General features: G+C 51.2%; 1 protein-coding gene across 3 annotated transcripts; it reads right to left on the bottom strand.

Annotated features, from left to right (window-relative positions):
• Positions 1-3722: 3722 nt before the first annotated feature.
• PRPH2 (peripherin 2) lies at positions 3723-20608 on the bottom strand. Of its 3 annotated transcripts, none has more exons than XM_038760836.1 (5): positions 19125-20608; positions 18246-18369; positions 15891-16537; positions 7599-7845; positions 5907-6137 (listed from the first exon to the last, which is right to left on the bottom strand). In XM_038760836.1, the coding sequence occupies exons 3-5, from the start codon at positions 16469-16471 to the stop codon at positions 5907-5909; spliced, it is 1059 nt and encodes a 352-aa protein (XP_038616764.1). In that variant the 5' UTR covers positions 16472-16537; positions 18246-18369; positions 19125-20608. The 3 variants fall into 3 exon arrangements, with proteins under 3 accessions (XP_038616766.1, XP_038616764.1, XP_038616765.1); XM_038760837.1 differs by having other exon boundaries at positions 15891-16706; XM_038760838.1 differs by lacking the exons at positions 18246-18369; positions 19125-20608 and having other exon boundaries at positions 3723-6137; positions 15891-16471.
• Positions 20609-20689: the final 81 nt, after the last annotated feature.

Raw genomic sequence — 20689 nt, forward strand, 5'->3', positions numbered from 1 at the left:
TTGCCGTGGAGGTCCCCCCAAGGTCTCCCCTACCCAAAACGGTCCTCCCCCAGACTCCTGAGGAAAACTTCAGACTGGGCCAACACTCCCCGCCTTCACGCTGCCCCTGAAACCACCATCCCAGAACTTCCCCGGGTCCCAGAACTTCTCCAGACTAAAGCAGGAAGGAGAATAACCAACGCAGTCACATCAGGAAAGCCTGGACCTTTTAGAAACACTTGGAATATCACCTTTTCACTGCCCAAATGAAGGCTTGAGCAGCACTCTGCTGGAGTTGCTCCATGCAGGCGACTCAACCGGCCCGTTTCTGCCGGGAAATGGGTTTGCGAGCCAACGCTTGCGTCTTCGTGTAAAGTTTGACTCGCTTGTGGTGTCTCCAACACTGCTCTCGTACGCGAGGACCTGCCTCAACTGCAACCTTTACTCAATGCCAGGCACCCACCTGATTGCCTAGTGGGAAGAGCACAGACCTTTGAGTCGGGAAATACGATCCGTTAGATGTGGTAGCCTTGGTGTGCCCGGGGCAGGGGGGAGACAGGAATCCCAAACCATCCATCCCTGTCTCCAAGGGAGCCCTGCTCAGTTGTCATCCGCTGCTAGTTCATCATCATCAATCGTATTTATTGAGTGCTTACTATGTGCAGAGCACTGTACTAAGCGCTTGGGAAGTACAAATTGGCAACATATAGAGACAGTCCCTACCCAACAGTGGGCTCACAGTCTAAAAGGGGGAGAGAGAGAACAAAACAGTTAACTTGTGAAAAATAGCCAGACCTAAATGTAGGGCCTTTCTAAGTGATGTATCTGCTCTGGGTAATTTTTTTTTTAGAGTTCAGTGTTGCTTTGGATGAATTTTTCCAGAATTCAATGCCATTAGGGATGGCTTTTCCAGATTTCAGTGTCACCTGGGAGACTTTTCCAAAATGCAGTGCCTCTACTGGGCAATATTTCCCCAATTCAGTGCCCATCTGGGTGACCCCTGCAGATTTCACTTTCATGCTGGGTGGATTTTCCCAGCAGCTGGTGTTCATTTGTGAGGTTCAGCCCCCAGTGTTCTCTTAGCTCCTTAAAGAAGTGCAGTTCTGGCACATCCTCGAGTTTGGTTCGACTAAAGGGGATGCCCGCTCGTTGACGGCAGGCTACCCATTCTGCTCCCTCTGAAGAAGGAACAAAAAATGCATGTGGAAGTGGGGAGCATCACCTGGCTACACAAACTCTGGGCTGCAGGGAGAAAATGGGGACCTAACAGCTGCTTCTCTTTGCCTCCAGCTCCCGACTGTAAAAGCAGCCCTTTTTCTTCTCCACACTTGGGTCCCCACCAGAAACCTCACTGCCCATCCGCCAAGCTAGCTTGCCCATCCGCCAAGCTAGCTCTCTTCCTCCCTTCAAGGCCCTGCTGAGAGCTCACCTCCTCCAGGAGGCCTTCCCAGACTGAGCCCCTTCCTTCCTTTCCCCCTCGTCCCCCTCTCCATCCCCCCATCTTACCTCCCTCCCTTCCCCACAGCACCTGTATAGATGTTTGTACATATTTTTTTACTCTAATTTATTTGTACATATCTATCCTATTTATTTTATTTTGTTAGTATGTTTGGTTTTGTTCTCTGTCTCCCCCTTTTAGACTGTGAGCCCACTGTTGGGTAGGGACTGTCTCTATATGTTGCCGATTTGTACTTCCCAAGCGCTTAGTACAGTGCTCTGCACATAGTAAGCGCTCAATAAATACGATTGATGATGACACCACCCCGAAGTGGTGTCACCCCCTGGCCTGTCATTGAGCACTTGCTGTCAATCCTGAAAGAAAGAGCCCTGCCTGGCCCCCCAGCTAAGCTGTAAAACTGCTGGTCTGGACTATCACTGCATTAGCAGTGTCCACCCTTGGAGGGGGGGACGGGGGGGTCAGGGAGCAGGTACTGTAATCTCCTTTCCAGGATTAAGGCCCTTTGGGAATTACTGACCCTACAGGTGTTGGTCAGAATTCTCCCCTGCGGCTGGGAAACATTCAGGAAGATGCCTGGGTTCATTCTGTCAAGGTTCCGATCCAAATTACAACTGTCTTTCCTTTCATCTCTGATGAACATGGAAGTACATATTTGTACTTCCAATTTGTACATATTTATGGTTGTACATATTTATTACTCTATTTTACTTGTACATATCTATCCTATTTATTTCATTTTGTTAGTATGTTTGGTTTTGTTCTCTGTCTCCCCCTTTTAGACTGTGAGCCCACTGTTGGGTAGGGACTGTCTCTATATGTTGCCAATTTGTACTTCCCAAGCGCTTAGTACAGTGCTCTGCACATAGTAAGCGCTCAATAAATACGATTGATGATGAACCTGCTGCTAATTAACACTCACTTGTCGGACGGCAATTTCTCATTTCAGACAACTAACGACGGAGGAACTCCCAACTTGCCTCTCCAAGCTGGAAGCTTTTGGGCTCAGCTGGGCTGGATGGGGCGGGCCTGGATTGGATGAGGTAGGACTGGAGAGGAAAAAGAACAGAGCAAGCAGAGGCACTTTCCTCTGAGTTCAAGGAGAAAACTCTCTCCACCCTCCCGAGAACAAAATAAGAGAAAATGGGCTCAAACTGCAGTGAGAGGGATGTATAGGTTTGGTTGAAGAAATGAATGACTGGGGGAAAGGGGAAGCGGCATGACCTAGTTCAAAGAGCTTGGGAGTCAGAAGACCTGGGTTCTAATCCTGACTCTCCCACCTGTCCGCTATTTGATCTTGGGTAGGTCATTTCACTTCTCTGTGCCTCAGTTTCCCTTAAACAAGGGCAGGGAAAAAGGGGAAGTGTAAAGAATGGAAAACCACGGCTAACTTAAAATGGACCTCTCCGGCAAGAGTTTCCTCCACCTCCTTCCCAGTATTTTCTATGCCAAAGCTATGCCAAAGGGACAGTGTGGAGGCTTGAGTTTGCCCTTTCCCCTGGGCTCGGTGGTGTGAAACTGGCTGCCGCGTGACTATATTTCACCGGACAGCCAGGTCGTGTTCCTCCAAAGTGTGGTCCCTTTTCTCACACTTGGGTGTAATGAGTTAGGTTCCATTCCAGAACCAGCTCCACTGAGATGGCCGAGGACTACAGGGAAGTAAAAATTACCTTGTTCATCTCCCCCCAGCCCCCCAAATCCTTCCCCTCCTCATTCCTACCAACTTTCCTCACTACCCCCCCAACCACCAGGAGTCGAATTCGGCCCCCTCCTCCTACGGCCCCCAGTCCTCTCCCTCTTTGTACCGGTATTTTTTGTTTGAACTTTCCGTCTCAACAGCTGCTGCTGCAGGCATGGCCAGTGTCCGCATCACCCCACCCCTCCCGTCTTGGAGTCCCGCATCCCTACCCCAGCCCTGAAATGGGAAGAGGGCCGGGCAGGATGGTGGGGGCACCGTGGTATCCTCCCCAAGCCCCCTCCGCCGGCCCTGGGCTTATCCCGGTCCCTGTACCCGGGGCTGCAAGCCGGGACAGGGGAGGAGTTGAGGAGGCCACTGCCAGCATTGGCCAGGCCTACGTCAACAACTACCATTACAGTTCAGACAGAAAATAAAAAAGACTCAAGTGTGGGTTGGGGGACAAGAAAGAAGGGTGATGAGTTTGGAGGTCAGGAAGTGGAAAGGGAACCGGGACTGACAGAACGTGAAGTCAGGGTGGAACTGGGGCGCAACACAGACAGACGACGCAGGAGTCCAGAGAACCGGGCTTTCGGCAAGCAGGCAAACAGGTGGGTATCCACTGTATATATTTAAACATCTCACGCAACAAGTGTTTTCTTACAATATAGTTTTAACATCCGTATTACAGGTGACGGCAGCATAGACTCTCTATGGGCACAGCTCTAGTTTAGGCATTCCACGACGGGGTGGCCTCTCTCTCTCTCTGGTTTACAGGGAAAGCTGAGAGAAACGAAGCCGACACGGCACAGAGAGAGGCCTCGGCTGACCTGGGGTGAGCACGGGAAGTTGGAGACTCCCATGCGCCTGGTTTGGGATTGAAAGCGCCCAGCAAATTCCCAGTAGGCGCACTGGGCCTACTGGGTCAAGCCGACGCCAGCCCAGTTGAGGGCTGGGGCAGTGGGTCCTCACTCAGATCAAACCGCTTGGGATTGGGAATCCGCATTTTGTGAGTAAACCCCCCTGGAGCTGAGAATGAGGGGACCAGAGGGTCCCTTTTCCTTCAATTCCGCAGCACCAAAAAACCCTCAGGCTAAACCCCTGGGACAGCAATGAAACAGCCTCTTTGTAGGAGAGATGAGACATGTTGGCTGTCTCCAAGCTCCCTTGTCCCTATGAGCTCCTGGCCTTTCTACACCTTTCACCTTGCTCTTACCTCCCCCCTGAGGGGTTTTGGTGGCTGGGATGGTGAAACTGAAGCCCAGAGGTAAGTGATCTGCCCTCAGTGCCCCTGCAGGACGCTGGCCTGGGATGTTTTCCCCTCCATTATGCTCCTCTAAGCTGAATGTACAGTGGTGAATGAAGCAAACACAGCCCCGGCTGGGTCATGCACCCACTAGGGAGACTGACAAAACAGTCAGAGGGGGGTGGGGGTTTATAGTTCTCCATCAATCAATTAGTGTTAGCTAATTAGTGTTACTAACTAGTAACACTCAATTAGTGTTAGCCTGTGGAGATAAATGATGGTGAAGGAAAGAGTGGGCGGGGAAACTACTGGAAATCATCAATGAACCTACATATATAAATGGATACCACGCAGTGGCATTAGTAAGAGTGACCCTACAACACTGGCCATGGCCAAGACCTCCTCGCCAGGGATCTCCAGACCAAGGCTCCGTCCGGCTGATGGACACACATCACCTCCCAGTCCGTTAGGACAGCTGGGAGCCCAGTTTGAGTCTCCAGCTGCTCTAAGATGCAGCCGTGTAGGGGCAGGGAGGTGGGAGAACATCAGCTATTTTCCTTCCCATCCCCACCAAAGGAACAAGAGTGGGGAGGAGGGAACTCTAGGGGCTGTGCTTAAAGTGAGGAGCCTACAGTCTTCTGGATCCAGGGTGGGCATGCAGATAAATTGGGAGCCAAAGGGATAAGATTCTTCAGAATTGGAGGTTCTGGTGCAGGATCCTATCACTGCCCACTCAAGTCGGGATTTCCCTAGAAATCTGAGGGCGGGGGAAGAACGGTATTTGGGTGTTTGGAAAACACTGATTTTAATGTACGGATTCTCCCCCCGGGGTTGGACAAGCTATTTTCCAAAAGAATCCAACATCGTGACCCAGCTGGGAGCTGTGGGGGTCCTGGGGCCAGCTGACAGGCTGGGGAGGGTCTCTTTCTGTCCCACCCACACCTCTGCCAGGGAGCAAGTGGGTGGGGTGCCTTGGGCCCGAGGAAGGTCAGAAAACACCGCTTTTGGATCTTGCTTACTGCTATCTGATGCCTTTATAACCCTAGGGGGTTTTAAAGTCCTCTTGGCCTCAGGAACCAGGAGCGGTTTTGCTTCCACCACTGAGTGTTTTTCAGTTTAGTGACTGGAACCCATATGCTGCCTGGGCCAAACAGAGGTACCCTTAAAAATTCCAAACGGATGAAAAAAGAAAAGATTTGTCCCCATCCCAGTCGTCCACCCCCAGATGAGATCACCAAATCACCACTTTGCTCTCTAGCTTTGCAAGCAGCGACGAAGCTGAGTCTACAGCGGGGCCCGGGATGTATCACAGGTTAGAGAAGAAGATGACTACCACTCGCGTTTCAGGCAAGAACCTGCCCCGTCCAGGGTTTCCGAGCACTAGGGAGGGAGGAGGATGGAGGGGAAGGAGAAGGTCCTAACCTCAGATGCACCTCGTTGTCATGTCTCTGACGAGAACAGCCGATGAACGTGGGTTTCTATGTTTGCTTCAGATGAGCGGCCGTGGAGTTCATGTGGGGTCCAAAGGTCCCTGGGCCCCTGTGGGGTGCTCAGCTGACTGTGGCGACGGCTGGCCCCTTGCTGCCGTCCTCGTCTCCCGGAGGGTCGGCCTCCACCTGGTTGCCTTTGCCCAGCCTCTTGACGCTTTCCAGGATGGCTCTGCAGGTGTCCTGGATGCTCTGCTCCAGCAGCCAGCCCTCGCTCTTGCACTCTGGGTCCTCCGGGTCGGCGATGCTTTCCAGAGACGTGTGTAAGTAGCGCAGCCCAACCATGACGGACACCTAGGGGAAGAGAAGTGATAGGATGCAGCGGGAGGGGTTCAGGGTAGACCAGAGAATTTCTGACACCAAGGGGGACTTTCTAGTTTGCCTCGATTTCCAGTCGGTGATAACGCCGCAGGCTCAGCTGCCTTGCTAGGGGCGTTAGGGGGTGGTCTGCGGCACCACTCTCAGCAGCAGCCGCAGCTATCTCACTGATCCTCTCATTAGCCTATGTAGGACGACTATCTTTGTTCTCCCCATTTTACAGCAGGAGACACTGAGGCCCTGGACACTGAATGATTTGTCCCCAGTCACGCTGTGCATTAACCGGCACCACAACCCAAGTCTCCTGTCTCAAAGAACAGAGCTCTAGCCACAAAAGCGAAGCAGCAGCCTGTGAGCCCCACGTGGGATAACCTGATCACCTTGTAACCTCCCCAGCGCTTAGAACAGTGCTTTGCACATAGTAAGCGCTTAATAAATGCCATCATTATTACTAGTATTAGTGGCTTGGGCATGGGCCTTGGAGTGAAGGACCTGGGTTCTAATTCCGGCTCCACTAGTTGTCTGCCGCGTTACCCTAGGCAAGTCACTTCTCTGTACCTCAGTTACCTCAACTGTACAAAATGGGGATTAAGACTGAGCCCCTTGAGGGACAGGGATTGTGTCCAATCCATCTGCTTGTATCCACCCCAGCGCTCAATACAGTGCCTGGCACATAGTAAGTGCTTAACAAATACCACAATTATTACTATTACAAAACTGGCGGTGCTTATCCCCCATCCGCATCCCTGCGCTGGCTTCTCACCGCACCATCCCAGCCTGATGCCCCTCCCCTCTCCCCTCCCAAAATACGGAAAGTCTGAAAAGCAGCATCCAGATTGGGCCCAACTGGACTGGGTTTGGCTCTGCGCCAGCCTGGCTGACCTGACCCATCACGGTTTCTTGACTTAACCCTGCACTAAGGAAGTAGGAAGAGGGGAGCAAAGGTAAGAGGCTCCCTAGCCCCACACCCTAGGGTCGACCCAAAGAAAATAGTAGCCATTCCACAAGTTCTTAGAGGAACTGGCTTTCAAAAGTGAGGTGGGTGGGTAGCACGTTCACTGACTCATTTTAGTTGATTAGTGGGCGAGGGTCTCTTCAGAACAAAGGAGCCGTCCTCTACTGAAATGTCCCTGAAGGGGTTGTCTGAGGTTCTGCCCCATCCTCCCCACCCCCACACCTTGGCACTACAGTAGACACCTCTAGGGGAACGGGACAGGGGCCTCGGGCCACCTGAGCAATGTCAGAAAAAAAAGATCCCTAACAGTGGATCTCACCAATGCCCAGGAAATCCCAACCCTGCAAATGCCATCCCAGGAAGTCTCGCCCCATTAAGCTCCAGCAGCCTGGCCCCAGGGGACCCTCCCCCCGGCCCCGTGGACCCAGGCCATGCCTGCTCCTCCCCCAGTGGGAGGGGGATAAGTGGGGGCCCAGAAGCACCTCAAAGGACCACACGAGAAGGACGACGACACCCATGGAGTTCATCATGCCGCTGTAGTAGTAGAGCAGGGCCTCCCGGCAGCCCCGGCCCCACAGGTTCAACTCCTCCGTCTGATAGTCGTAGCTGTAGTGGGCCGAGTTATTGGTGATCTGGTATTGGATGCAGGGCCGAGGGGAGTTGGGGTTGCAGCAGCTAAAGGGGACCCCGTCCACCAGGTACCGCCCATCCACGTTGCTCTTAATACGACTGTCGAAAGGAAACAGAGAAAGAGAGAGAGAGACAGAAAGACAAGGGCTATGAACCTGGGGCTGAGGTTCTCCCAGGCCTTGAAATATCAAGAGATCATACACTGCTTGGGGGTGGAGACCCCTTCATCTGTTCTCCTGCCTCCAGGCAAGCTGCACAGAAATCGTCTCAGAAGAAAAGCACCTGCTCTGTTGCTCTTAGGGCCCCTGGAACCAAGGCTCTTACAACCTCCCTAGTGACTTTTCCGGCGCTGACTAAAAGGTGGGCATTCCTGCTGCCTGGCCTAAGTCCCATTTCCTCTTGTTCCAGCTTCAGTGAAGATATGAGACATCTGGTCACCATTCCCCCTATAATAATCCTTATGCAGCAGACACAATGAAGGGAGTGGGGGTCATCCTCACCAAAATCCTACATTAAGTCCCCACCTACTCTTGGCCCTGGGCTAGCCCTGACTGGAAAGAGGTTCAGAGCCAATCCCTGCCTGGGAGGAATGTCTCGCTAAGGACAGACAGCTCTCCCAGACAGATCAATCTTTATTAAACCAGGGAGAACAGGTCCTCCTGATTCGGACCAGGATTTCAGCCTGGACACGGAGGCTTCATCCTGGCTTCTGTTCATCCTGTTCATCTGTTCATCCTGGCTTCATCCTGGCACCTGTATATACGTATGTACATATTTATTACTCCATTTATTTATTTATTTTACTTGTACATATCTATTCTATTTATTTTCTTTTGTCAGTATGTTTGGTTTTGTTCTCCGTCTCCCCCTTTTAGACTGTGAGCCCACTGTTGGGTAGGGACTGTCTCTATATGTTGCCAACTTGGACTTCCCAAGCGCTTAGTCCAGTGCTCTGCACACAGTAAGCGCTCAATAAATACGATTGACTGATTGATCGATCACTCAATGTCATTTACTGAGTGCTTACTGTGGGCAGAGGACCGTACTAAGTCGTTCATCAAACTCCAGGAAGCTTTGTGCCAATCTATTCACACCAATTAACTGGGTCCTGTAAATACAGTCCTGGTTTGAAATATTCACCTATCTTTGACCAAAAAGACCTGGAAAACTGCAATCCAAAGAAAAGCAAAGACCTCGTACAACTATGTGTTTCCCCCTCCTCCCTGTTTCCTCCTTTCTCTGAGGAAAACTGACCCTAAAATCAATTGGTTTTCCTGCTGCTTCACCTGCCCTGGAACCAAGATCTGAGACAATAAAGCTTCCCTGCCCAAGGGCTGCCTACAGTCCAGCGAGTCCCCGACGGGGCCTGCTCTCTGGGGCCCAGAGGGACAAGGCCCGTGGCCTGCAGCGTGAGGGCTTGAGGCCAGTAGGGAAGGGCCCAGGAGGCCAAGGGAGTCTCACCAGGCTCTGTTCATTCATTCAATCGTATTTACTGAGCGCTTACTGTGTGCAGAGCACTGTACTAAGCGCATGGGAAGGACAAGTTGGCAACATATAGAGACGGTCTCTACCCAACAACGGGCTCACAGTCTAGAAGGGGGAGACAGAGAACAAAACTTCTCTTCTGTCAGAGAAGCAGCGTGGCTCGGTGGAAAGAGCTTGGGCTTTGGAGCCAGAGGTCATGGGTTCAAATCCCGGCTCCCGGCTGTGTGACTTTGGGCAAGTCACTTCACTTCTCTGGGCCTCAGTTCCCTCCTCTGTAAAATGGGGATTAAGACTGGGAGCCCCCTGTGGGACAACTTGATCACCTTGTAACCTCCCCGGCACTTAGAACAGTGCTTTGCACATAGTAAAGCGCTTAATAAATGCCATTAAATTAAAAAAAACATATTAACAATATAAAATAAATAGAATAGTAAGTAGGTACAAGTAAAATAGAGTAATAAATCTGTACAAACATATATACAGGTGCTGAGGGGAAGGAGGTAGGGCGGGGGGGAATGGGGAGGGGGAGAGGAAGGAGGGGGCTCAGTGTGGGAAGGCCTCCTGGAGGAGGTGAGCTCTCAGTAGGGCTTGGAAGGGAGGAAGAGAGCTAGCTTGGCGGATGTGCGGAGGGAGGGCGTTCCAGGCGAGGAGGAGGAGGACATGGGCCTCTGTTTACCTCACCCTGCCTGCAGTTCAGCTCCGCACAGTCCCAAGCACGCCCACCTCACTCTAGACCTTTTAAGCTAAAAGTCCTGATATAAGCAGAGGGTCCTAGGCTGAGGGTGGGGGAGAAATGGAGGGAGAGGGGCAGGCGGGGAGGTCTCCCATCACCTGATCCAGTCCACTGCCTCCAGCCGGTGAACAACTAAACCCTCCAAGGAAGGTCCATTCTTAAAGCCCTCCAGAGGTCCAGAGGCAGAGACACCACAACCTTCTTCAATCGCCTGTTCCGGTGATAATCCCCTTGGGAGTCAGAAAGCTCTTCCACGAGTCTTACCCAAATCCTTCTTGCTGCAGTTTAAGTCAATCAATCAATCGTATTTATTAAGCGCTTACTGTGTGCAGAGCACTGTACTAAGTGCTTGGGATGTACAAGCTGGCAACATATAGAGACAGTCCCTACCCAACAGCGGGCTCACAGTCTAGAAGGGGGAGACAGAGAACAAAACCAAACATACTAACAAAATAAAATAAATAGAATAGATAGGTACAAGTAAAATAGAGTAATAAATATGTACAAACATATGTACATATATGCAAGTCCCATTTTCTTAAGTTCTGCCTGGACGTGAAGAATAACTGGACAGCGATAGTCTCACAAAAGCTTTTTGGACACCTGAAGAAAATGAATGAGTCCACCCTCAGCTTTCTCATCTCCTCGCTAAATGATGCTGATTCCTTCCACTTTTCCCTCTCGGGACTATCGTCCAGCCCTTACGGTACCTTTACTGCTCTTCTCTGTATTATCACCAGTGGCATTTACTGAGCACCAACTGTGTGCAGAGCACTGTACTAAGCGCTTGGGAGAGGATGAGGAGCCTAATTCCAACTCCCTGATTGGCAAATCAACATCTCAGCAGGATTCCGTCAGGTGGACGGTTTTCCCACTGGACTTACAATATAATCGTAGACCACCCTGGCCTCATCCTTTCTGCCTGTTCTTTCCTCCCACTCCCCCTCAGCCTTCCAACTCCCTCAGCTTTAGGTCAGCTGGCCTCCCACACGCTGCCCGCATCAGCACCTCCCTCGCTTCTCCAAGCCCATCTTTCTGCCTAAAAGAGACTTCCTGCCACTGCTCCCGTTCCTACCCACCATCCCCTGTATCCCTACCTTTCCGGGCTAGTTCCGGACCACCTCCCCCAGGGAGAAGGAACAGTAATAATAACCGTGGTATTTGTTTGGACACAGTCCCTGCCCAACACGAGACTCACAGCCTAAGTCGGAGGGAGAACGAGTATTGGATCCCCATTTTAAAGACGAGGAAAGTGAAGGCCAGAGAAGTCAAGCAACTTGCCCAAGTTCACACTGCAGGCCAATGGTAGAGTCAGGATTAGAACCCAGGTCTCCCGGCTCCCAGGCCTGTGCTCTTTCCGCTGGACCTGCTACGTTTCGGGAAGTGCACGACCCACTCTCCAGCCAAATAGCATTTCTTCCCTCCAGCTTATTCCTGTCATTTTTGCATCTGTGTGGACATAGGAACACATAGGGAATGTCCACATGGGTTTTCTGTCTTTACCTTTAGACGGGGACTTCCTTTGGGTGGGGACATTTGTCCCTAACACAAACCCCGTCTGGTGCTGGGTCTCAACAGAATTATTGACTGACTGTACAGTGCTCTGCACACAGTAAGCGCTCAATAAAGCGCCCAGCTGCGTTCCTACTTTGCAAGTCCTGGGTGGGGCAGCTGTGTCCAGTCTGCTTTTATATTATCCGTCCCAGATAACAGTAATAATAGTAATAACAACAGCGACTGTGGTAATCTGTTAAGCTCTTACTAAGTGCCAGTCACTGTATTAAGCGCTGGTGTAGATACAAGGTGATTGTTTTGGACACAAGTCCCTGCCTCACATCGGGCTCAAAGTCTCTGTCCCCATTTTCCAGATGAGGTAACTGAGGTCCAGAGAAGTGACTTGCCCAAGGTCATACTGGTGGCAAGTGGCAGAGTTGGGATTAGAACCCCGGTCCTTCTGATTTCCAGGCCAAGGCTCTATCCACTAGGCCACGGTGCTTCTCTGGTACAGATCTTAGCACAGTGCTTGGCACATACTACATGCTTAAGGAGCACCATATTATTTTTATTTTCTTTCTCTGTCCCAGGACAGCGTAGTTTTCCTGAGGGGCTTTGCCCTTATGCTGATGCTGGATTTGGGACAAGCCACCAATTTAGACTAAAGCCGGACAGGGAGATCGCATTAGGCCTGGAGAGGTCGTTATTTATATCCCGTGGCATTTCTGAGAGTCCCAGATAGAACGGGGCAATGCCACTCTGGGAGGCTGACAGTCTAGGGACAAATTCCCATGTTTCCGCTTGAAATCCAGGTTAGTAAAACAAAGACAAGGGGTTCCCGGGATAGATAAAATTCAGCCATCAGACTGTTTTCTCCTTCCCTGAAAGCCCCAAGCAGCGCTTTGCAGACAACAGCAGTAGCAGCAGTAGCCTGGTGAGTACCAGTCATTCGAGTTACAGTGGCTTTAGGCAGCAACAATCCAGCTTCCGTGACCCTATCTGTCTGTGGAGCTGTGACCCCACCACTGAGCAATCCCTGCACTGAGCTGAATGAATGGGATGATTTTTTGGACCACAACAGGGGGGAAAAGTCACTTTTCAGAAGCCTGAAAGGGCTCCCAACTGCTGCTTGCACAAATAGGGTACTTGCAGGCAGGGATCCCATCTTTGTATTCTATTGACTTTCCCAAGCACTGCTCTGCACACTATAAGCACTCAATAAATACCACTGATTGACTGATCTCTGGTTTGGAGGCTCTATTAACTTCCACAAATCCCCTCTCCTCTGCCCTAACCTTCAAGTCTTTGATATCTGCGTCTGCCAAAACAATGGGCTCTCCACCCTAGCTGGCGCATGGGCTGCCCCTCAGCCTTCTCACTCCCAGTTCTCTACATCTACAATGCCCTCCCTTCCTCCATCCTCCTTCTATGCTAAATCCTATCCCTCCCCTCCTTCAAACTAAATTCAAAATCTGCCTTTTCTGGAGTCTCTGCAGAATAAGCCCACCGAGGTTTTGGTCTCTCCCCCATCACTCCAGGATTCGCGTGTCTCTCCATATAAAATGGTTTTTGTTGATATTGGTTTCAGATGTGTTGCTTCTGTGCATGTTTTTTTTTTAAAAAAGAAAGGATTTTTAAAGCAAAGTCACTATAAACAACTCAGAGTCTTTTAAGCAAGGTTCTCCAGGCCTTCGAGTTTGTGTTTCACCTCTCCAGCAACTAACACCTGTGTCCCCCATCTTCCAGAGTGAAAATTTAAGAGTACGGAGCAGCCCTGGCTGAGATCAGGAGCCGCGTGGCCAAGTTGGAAAGAGCACGGATCTGCGAGCCAGAGGACCTGGGTTCTAATCCCCGTTCTGCCACGTGCCTGCTGTGTGACCTTGGGTACTTAACATGCCTCAGTTACCTCATCTGTAAAATGGGGATTCAATTCCTGTTCTCCCTCCTAGTTAGATCACGAGCCCTGCGTGGGACAGGGACTGCGCCTGACCTGATTTTCTTGTTCTTCCCCAGTGCTTAGAACAGTGCTCGACAGAAAGCAAGCACTTAAATACCACAATTTTGATCAGCCTTAAACATAATCCAAGGGGAAATGCAGGGAATACAACGGGATATAAACACATCGATCCATATTCGTATATCCTCCTCCTCATTCATGGAAGGTCACGATGGGATAGGTGATGAAGTTCACAGGAGGTCTCTAAGTAAGACACAGCTTTCCCTTCTCAGGCGGGGGGAAGGTCCCAGAATGGGGCCATTGAGTTTCCTGAGGCATCCAAAACCTCACTGTATCCATGAGCTTAATTCACCTCCCCACCCCGACCCAGCTGCTGCTTAGGTGCACTTAGATTTTTCCATCCTGTCTCTGCCTCTGTTCCAAGGGTGGGGCTTCCAGGAGGGTGATGGGCCAAAACTGGAGAGCAGAAGGGTGAGGGAACCCTTCAATCTTCAATCCTCAGGCCGCTCAGATCCCTGCCTGGTGGTGCTGAGCAGTCCTGGATCTTGTGCTGAACGCTCTTCGGGGTTCAGAGGTAAGCTGAGGGGGACTGCTCAGTAATCAAAGTAAACCCTGCCAAGGCAGAGGTCAGCGTGGCATCACGCTGAACTCTGCTCTGATCTCAGGGGAAAGCCCAGGGGTCTTGAAATCCCACACATGTAACCAGCCCAGCCACCTCTCAATTATTCAGGACTTGCATGTGGATTATCTAGGGTCCTCTCCCCCGACTCCCCCAGACTCTTCAGCGCTTTCCCCACTCATCAATCCCTCCCCCAGGGTGGGCAGGGTCAGGGAAGAGAGGGGGAAATGCTGGGAGGGTAGGGTGGATGAGGATGGGCTACACTATAGGTTTTTCTGTTTTCCAAGCTCTCCCTGACCCCGATTAGTCCCAGACACGTAGTCGGCTGCGAATCGAGTCAATCAAGGAAAGGAAAAGAGGAAAGCTGAAAGGGGTGTGGCTTATAAACCTGCACAGGATAAATGAACAGACCATCTACCTTCATCTCCCCACAAAGCAGGGCTATGGCCCTGAATGACGGCAAAACAATGTGAAACACTGCAGGTAACAGTCCCTAAGCACTGGGGCCACGAAGGATAGAGATTTCAGTCCTTCCCCAGACCCAGGGCTTTAAGCCAGTAATCCCCGCAGAGTACACAGAGGAAAGAATAAAACCCTGAGCAATGACCTTCAACGGGAATTTTCTTTATTGGTGGGGGGCAGATTAATTTTCAAGGCTGCGACTGGGCAGAGTCCAACTGAGCAGAGCCGTTACCTGTTCTTTACTCCTCCCTTCTGCTGTAACCAGCGGCTGTGTGTGGATTCCCTACCAGCACAAAACGATACAGGGCTGTAATACCCAGGCCACCCAACAATCAGTTACACAGGCAACGGAGAGGGTGGTGGATGTGATTGCTCAGAAAACTCTCAAGGAAATAAAAGTAATGGGCGAGGGAAAGAAAAACCAGAATAGTAATAGTATCTATTAAGTGCTTACTGTGTTCAGAGCACTGTACTAAGCGCTGGGAGAAAATACAAAGGTGGAAATGAAACATGGTCCTTCTCCCTCATGGAGCTCAGAGTATAAAAGTGGAGGCTAGGGATTGGCTTCAAGCAGACACTTGGATTGGAAAACTCCGAGAAGAAATCAAAGGCGTTTTAAACCCTTTAGGAACTTGGAGTTGTGACGCAGATCGTACCTCAGGGACAGCGCAGTCACCCTGAGCTTTTAAGATCAATCAGTTGTATTTACTGAGCACTTACTGTGTGCAGGGCACTGCACTAAGCACTTGGGACAGTTCATCAGAATTAGCAGATACGTTCCCCGCCCATAAAGAGCTTACAGTCTAGAGGGGGAGACAGACATTAATATGAATAAGAACAGTGCCTGGCACATAGTAAGCACTTAACAAATGCCATTATTATTAAGTCATTTATAATATATAATTTAAAGATACGTACACAAGTGCTGAGGGGTTGGGGGGGAATATCAAATGTCCACGGGTCGCAGATGGAAGTGCACAGATTGACGCAGAAAGGGAAAGGGGGCCTAATAGGGGAAGGTCTCTTGGAGGAGCTGTGACCTTAGTAATGTTTTGAAGATTTAAAGAGGAGCAAAGAAGGGGCTTTCCCGATTGAAAACACAGCAAACTTTATAAAAGGAAAAAGGAGGGTGGAAGTTTAGGTGAGGTGGGGGCTCCCTTCAACGTTTTTCGGAGCAAAACCAATCTGGAGTGATGGAGTGGTAAGATATTACGAAATCCTTAAGAAATCGCTTCCCTCCCTTCTCCCCTCCACCTCCCCTTCGCGCCCCACCAGGGGAAGGGGAGTTGTATTTTGGGGGATCCCCTCCACCCCACCCATCCCTTCTCATTTCCCAAGACGAATGCGCCCACCGGATGCCCACATTCCGACCCCCACCCCACCCTACGACTTACTCTTTCACTTCTTTGGAGCCGAAATCCAGGTATCTGTTGCTGATCCACTGGATCTCAAACCAGTCTCGGAAGCCGTTGTTCCCACAGCACCTGAACTCGATCTGCAGCATGTCGATGGTCTTCTTCATGAAGCAGCGGCCCGGCGTGTCGGTGTCTCGGTAGTATTTCATCCCGCTCTTGAGCCCGTGGGCCAAGGTGTCCTCCAGGGAGCCCCTCGTGAGGAAGCAGAAGAGGGCCGCCAGGAAGACGAAGACGTTGAACAGGAAACAGACGGCCAGGTAGGGTCTCAGCCACGGTCTCCATCTGCCGTACTTGGCTGGGTCGAGGGAGTCGTAGCAGATTTTTCCCGCCAGGGCGTTGAAGACGCAGCCCAGGGTCCCCACCAGGATCAAGGAATTGGGCACAAAGTGGCTTTCGGAGTTGTTCATCACCTCGCTTCTCTTCCTGAGTTCGATCTTGAGGAAGAGTCCTAAGCTGAAGATGACGATCCCCGCGATCACTGAAAACCAGTTCATGAGCCAAAGCCCCTGGGCTAATTTGACCCGCTTTTTGTGATCAAACGTGACTTTCATTAACGCCATCCTGGTGGTTGGAGGGTCCAGAAGACTCACGGGTCAGTCTCCTCCCCTCAGACGGACTCGATGTTCCTAGCAACCAAATCAGGCCTTTAGGAAGATGCCTCTTGGGCCCGGCTGACCTGAACCGTCCTTTGGGCCTTCCATGCTGATCCCTGGGGCCCCTCTGCCCCCGCCAGTGAAGAGCGCAGGCCCCGATGGCCAGTAAACAACAGTGCCGGCCACCGGCCGGACCTCCTCACTGAGCAGGAGAAACATTCCCGACCTTGCACATTATTAAAGCGGGATCCACAAGACGTCACCCTAATGCCTCTAATCTGCCTCATCCCATTAGAGAAAGCCCCACCGGCGGGGTGGGCTGCAGGTATAATTCCCCCCCCCCCCGACATCTTACTGGTTGACGATTTTGTCGTGTTCACAAGGAACCGTGGGGGAAGCAAAATCGAGAGAGCCCAAAGCTTCAGGGAACTTAGTTAACCCAACGTGGGGACGGGGAAAGAGTTCAGGACATCAAATCCCGATGGCGACGGATAGCATTTTCCATCACCTTCCTGGACCTTTCCCTTCCTGCTGGTGACTTCACCCCTCACCCTAGAGTTCATCCTCGGGTTTAGCTGCTTGGGAAGGAGCTGAGGGCGGCTTGGTCGTGAAATAGCACAGCCTAGTTAGTGGCCAGAGCCCAGGCCTGGGAGTCGAAGAACGTGGGTTCTAATCCCAGCTCCACCACAGGCCTGCTGTGTGACTTTGGGCAAGTCACTTAACTTCTCTGTGCCGCTATACCTCATCTGTAAAATAGGGATTAAGACGGTGAGCCCCACGTGGGAAAATCTGATGACCTTGTTATGTACCCCAGCGCTTAGAACAGCGCTTGACACACAGTAAGTGCTTAACAAATACCATAATTACTATTAAGTTATACTACAGCTCTCTGCTGTAGTACCAGGTACCTTGGGGACGATGGAGAATGGCAGACTGTGCTAAGATTAGTAGCTAGTCCTGGTCAAGAGGAGAACCTGGTGAATAGCCAAGTACTTAGGCGACGTGGAAGTGCTGTTGGGGCAGTATGAGAAGATATAGAGTGTGGAGAGGAGAGATTAACGAAGGAAGGCCTCCTGGAGCAGATGTAATTTCAGAACCATTTCTGAAATGCTTTCAAACACTTCAAACAAAAATGTTTTGTTTTGCTGTCTGTCTCCCCCTTCTAGATTGTGAGCCCGCTGTTGGGTAGGGACCATCTCTATTCATTCATTCATTCATTCATTCAATCGTATTTATTGAGCGCTTACTGTGTGCAGAGCACTGTACTAAGTACTTGGGAAGTACAAGTTGGCAACATATAGAGACAGTCCCTACCCAACAGTGGGCTCACAGTCTAGAAGATTAATTAATAACCAATAAATTCATAAATTACAAGAAATCAATATATAATATACAGTAATATAGAATATATTCAGGATGAATAATAAGTGGTGATAAATATATTAATAATGAGATAATATATTATGTGTAATATAATCAATAAGAAACGAATATGTTGCCGACTTGTCCTTCCCAAGCGCTTAGTACAGTGCTCTGCACACAGTAAGCACTCAATCAATATGATTGAATGAACGAATGAAAAATGAAGACGGGGAGGACACTGAGTGGTCCGCCAGCCTTGACTTGGGGAACAGATCCGGAAGACACTATTGACAGCACCTTCATGTCTTCTATTTTTATCTGAAAAGCCTTTTTAAAAAGTCTGACAGGAGAGAGTTGTTAAGAGTTCGTCTGTACTCACTGTTCCTGAAAGGTTCAAACCCCGCACATCAGACATCACAAAAGGTCACGGGTTCTACTCCCGGCTGCGCCATACGTCTGCTGCGTGACCTTGGGCAGATAATGTCACCGGTCCTCGGTTACCTCTGTAAAATGGGGATTAAGAGCGTGAGCCCTAGGTGGGACAGGGACTGTGTCCAACCTAACCTGTAACTCCCCTAGCGCTTAGAACAGCGCTTAAGCGTTTAACCAGTACCGTAATAGCGATTATTATTCTCAAGACAATGGCCTCAACTGTTGCTGTCAGCATTCCTGGTAGAAAAACAGTTTGAGTTCCCAGGCATTCTTAACAGTGAGCCCCATGTGGAACCTGATTGTCTTGTAAACACCCCAGTGCTTAGTACAGCGGTTGGCCTATAGTAGGTGCTTAAATACCGCAATTTTTATCCTTGGTCCTCCTGAGGCCAGAGATCTCCCCAGAGAAAGTTACTTCCTCAGTAGCCATAAAATCCAAGGCATCCTTCCTAATCGCTTCCTCCTCCCCCGCCCCTTCCCCCCACGCCATAAAACTCTGGACCCATATTCTCTCCATCACTCGTATTTACCAAGTCTATCTTTTCTCCCCCACCTCCCCCCAGAACACTTAGGCAGAGAGAACCCCAACCACCTCTTCCCCTCATGCCGCCTACTGAATTTCTCTGAGAAATCCAGAAGTCGTTATCAATTCTCAAATCGAGGGCCTGGATAGCCCTAGTAGAATCACGTGTGTGAGGAAGTCCTGAATGGTTCCCAAACTTGCAAAAATTCCAAAGAGGTATTTAGCGGTGGTAGCGGCCAACTAGGAGCCGAATAAACCATCTCAACCCTGCCCGTTGCTCCAAGTCACGATTGACGATATTACCTCTCCCACCCCAATTCGAAAGACTGTTGTACGACACGAGCACCGATTCCTGTCCAGGATCTGCTTCCCGGGGATCAGTGGCTGAGGGCGGGGGTGCACGGGCCACTACAGTTTCGGTCGTCTCTCCGAAGAGACGATGTAAGGTCTTGGTCTTTTGTTGAGCCGACATTCCTACAAGTTTTACACCTGTGATTTCTCATTACGTTGGCTTCATCGCCCGTCTTACACCTTGAAGAGCAGAGGGGTCGTACAACATCAGCCCTGAACACAGCCCTACTCTGAGCTCCGACAAGACGAAAGGAAGCGGGAAACTGTGTTAACTCGGTTGCGCTATTCTGAGCTTCGACAAAAGGAGGCGGGAAACCGTGTTAACTCAATTGCGCTATTCTGAGCTTCGACAAGACGAAAGGAAGCGGGAAATTGTGTTTAACTCAACCGCCGGAGCGTTTATTACTAATGGTTGGGATGTGAACAGGAAGCACCCGTTTGGGAAGAGGAGATTATGTTAAAAGTCTTCTATTGGGCGGGAGGAGCGTCGTTCTTCACGCCCAGTCGTTTCGGTTTCACGGTGGGCGCAGACACGGCGTCCCCGGGAGCGAGACCGCGTCCCGTCCGAGGGGTTGTTACAAAAGGCAAACGAAGCGGCGACCGTTAGAGGGACGGGATGGGACGGGGCTTCTTTCGGCCCCACGGCGGCAGAAAGGGGTGGCGAGGGGTTGTTAGAAAAGGCAAATGAAGTGGTGACCGTTAGAGGGACGGGACAGGACGGAGCTTCTTTCGGCCCCACGGAGGCGGACAGGGGCGGCGAGGGGTTGTTAGAAAAGGCAAATGAAGCGGCGACAGTTAGAGGGACGGGATGGGGACTGGACGGAGCTTCTTTCGGCCCCACGGCGGCGGAAAGGGGCGGCGAGGGGTTGTTAGAAAAGGCAAATGAAGCGGCGACCGTTACAGGGATGGGACGGAGCTTCTTTCGGCCCCACGGCGGCGGAAAGGGGCGGCGAGGGGTTGTTAGAAAACGCAAATGAAGCGGCGACCGTTAGAGGGACGGGACTGGACTGGACGGAGCTTCTTTCAGCCCCACGGTGGCGGACAGGGGCGGCGAGGGGTTGTTAGAAAAGGTAAATGAAGCGGCGACCGTTAGAGGGACGGGACGGAGCTTCTTTTGGCCCCACGGCGGTGGAAAAGGGCGGCGAGGGGTTGTTAGAAAAGGCAAATGAAGCGGCGACCGTTGGACGGGACTGGACGGAGCTTCTTTCGGCCCCACGGCGGTGGAAAGGGGCGGCGAGGGGTTGTTAGAAAAGGCAAATGAAGCGGTGAATGTTAGAGGGACGGGACCGGACTGGACGGAGCTTCTTTCGGCCCCACGGCGGCGGAAAGGGGCGGCGAGGGGTTGTTAGAAAAGGCAAATGAAGTGGCGACCGTTACAGGGATGGGATGGAGCTTCTTTCGGCCCCACGGCGGTGGAAAGGGGCGGCGAGGGGTTGTTAGAAAAGGCAGATGAAGCGGCGACCGTTAGAGGGACGGGACTGGACTGGATGGAGCTTCTTTCGGCCCCACGGCGGCGG

This window comes from Tachyglossus aculeatus, chromosome 19 (genome assembly GCF_015852505.1).
Source record: "Tachyglossus aculeatus isolate mTacAcu1 chromosome 19, mTacAcu1.pri, whole genome shotgun sequence".
NCBI lineage: Eukaryota > Metazoa > Chordata > Mammalia > Monotremata > Tachyglossidae > Tachyglossus > Tachyglossus aculeatus.

What these genes read in the sequence shown, in the direction of transcription:
- PRPH2 (XM_038760838.1), bottom strand. Translation starts at nt 16,471, where the DNA reads ATGGCGTTAATGAAAGTCACGTTTGATCACAAAAAGCGGGTCAAATTA. An exon ending in GGCTCCAAAGAAGTGAAAGA is followed by an intron (nt 7,846 to 15,890) that starts GTAAGTCGTAGG and finishes TCCTTTCGACAG; the next exon opens with TCGTATTAAGAGCAACGTGG. An exon ending in TTCTCGTGTGGTCCTTTGAG is followed by an intron (nt 6,138 to 7,598) that starts GTGCTTCTGGGC and finishes CTCTTCCCCTAG; the next exon opens with GTGTCCGTCATGGTTGGGCT.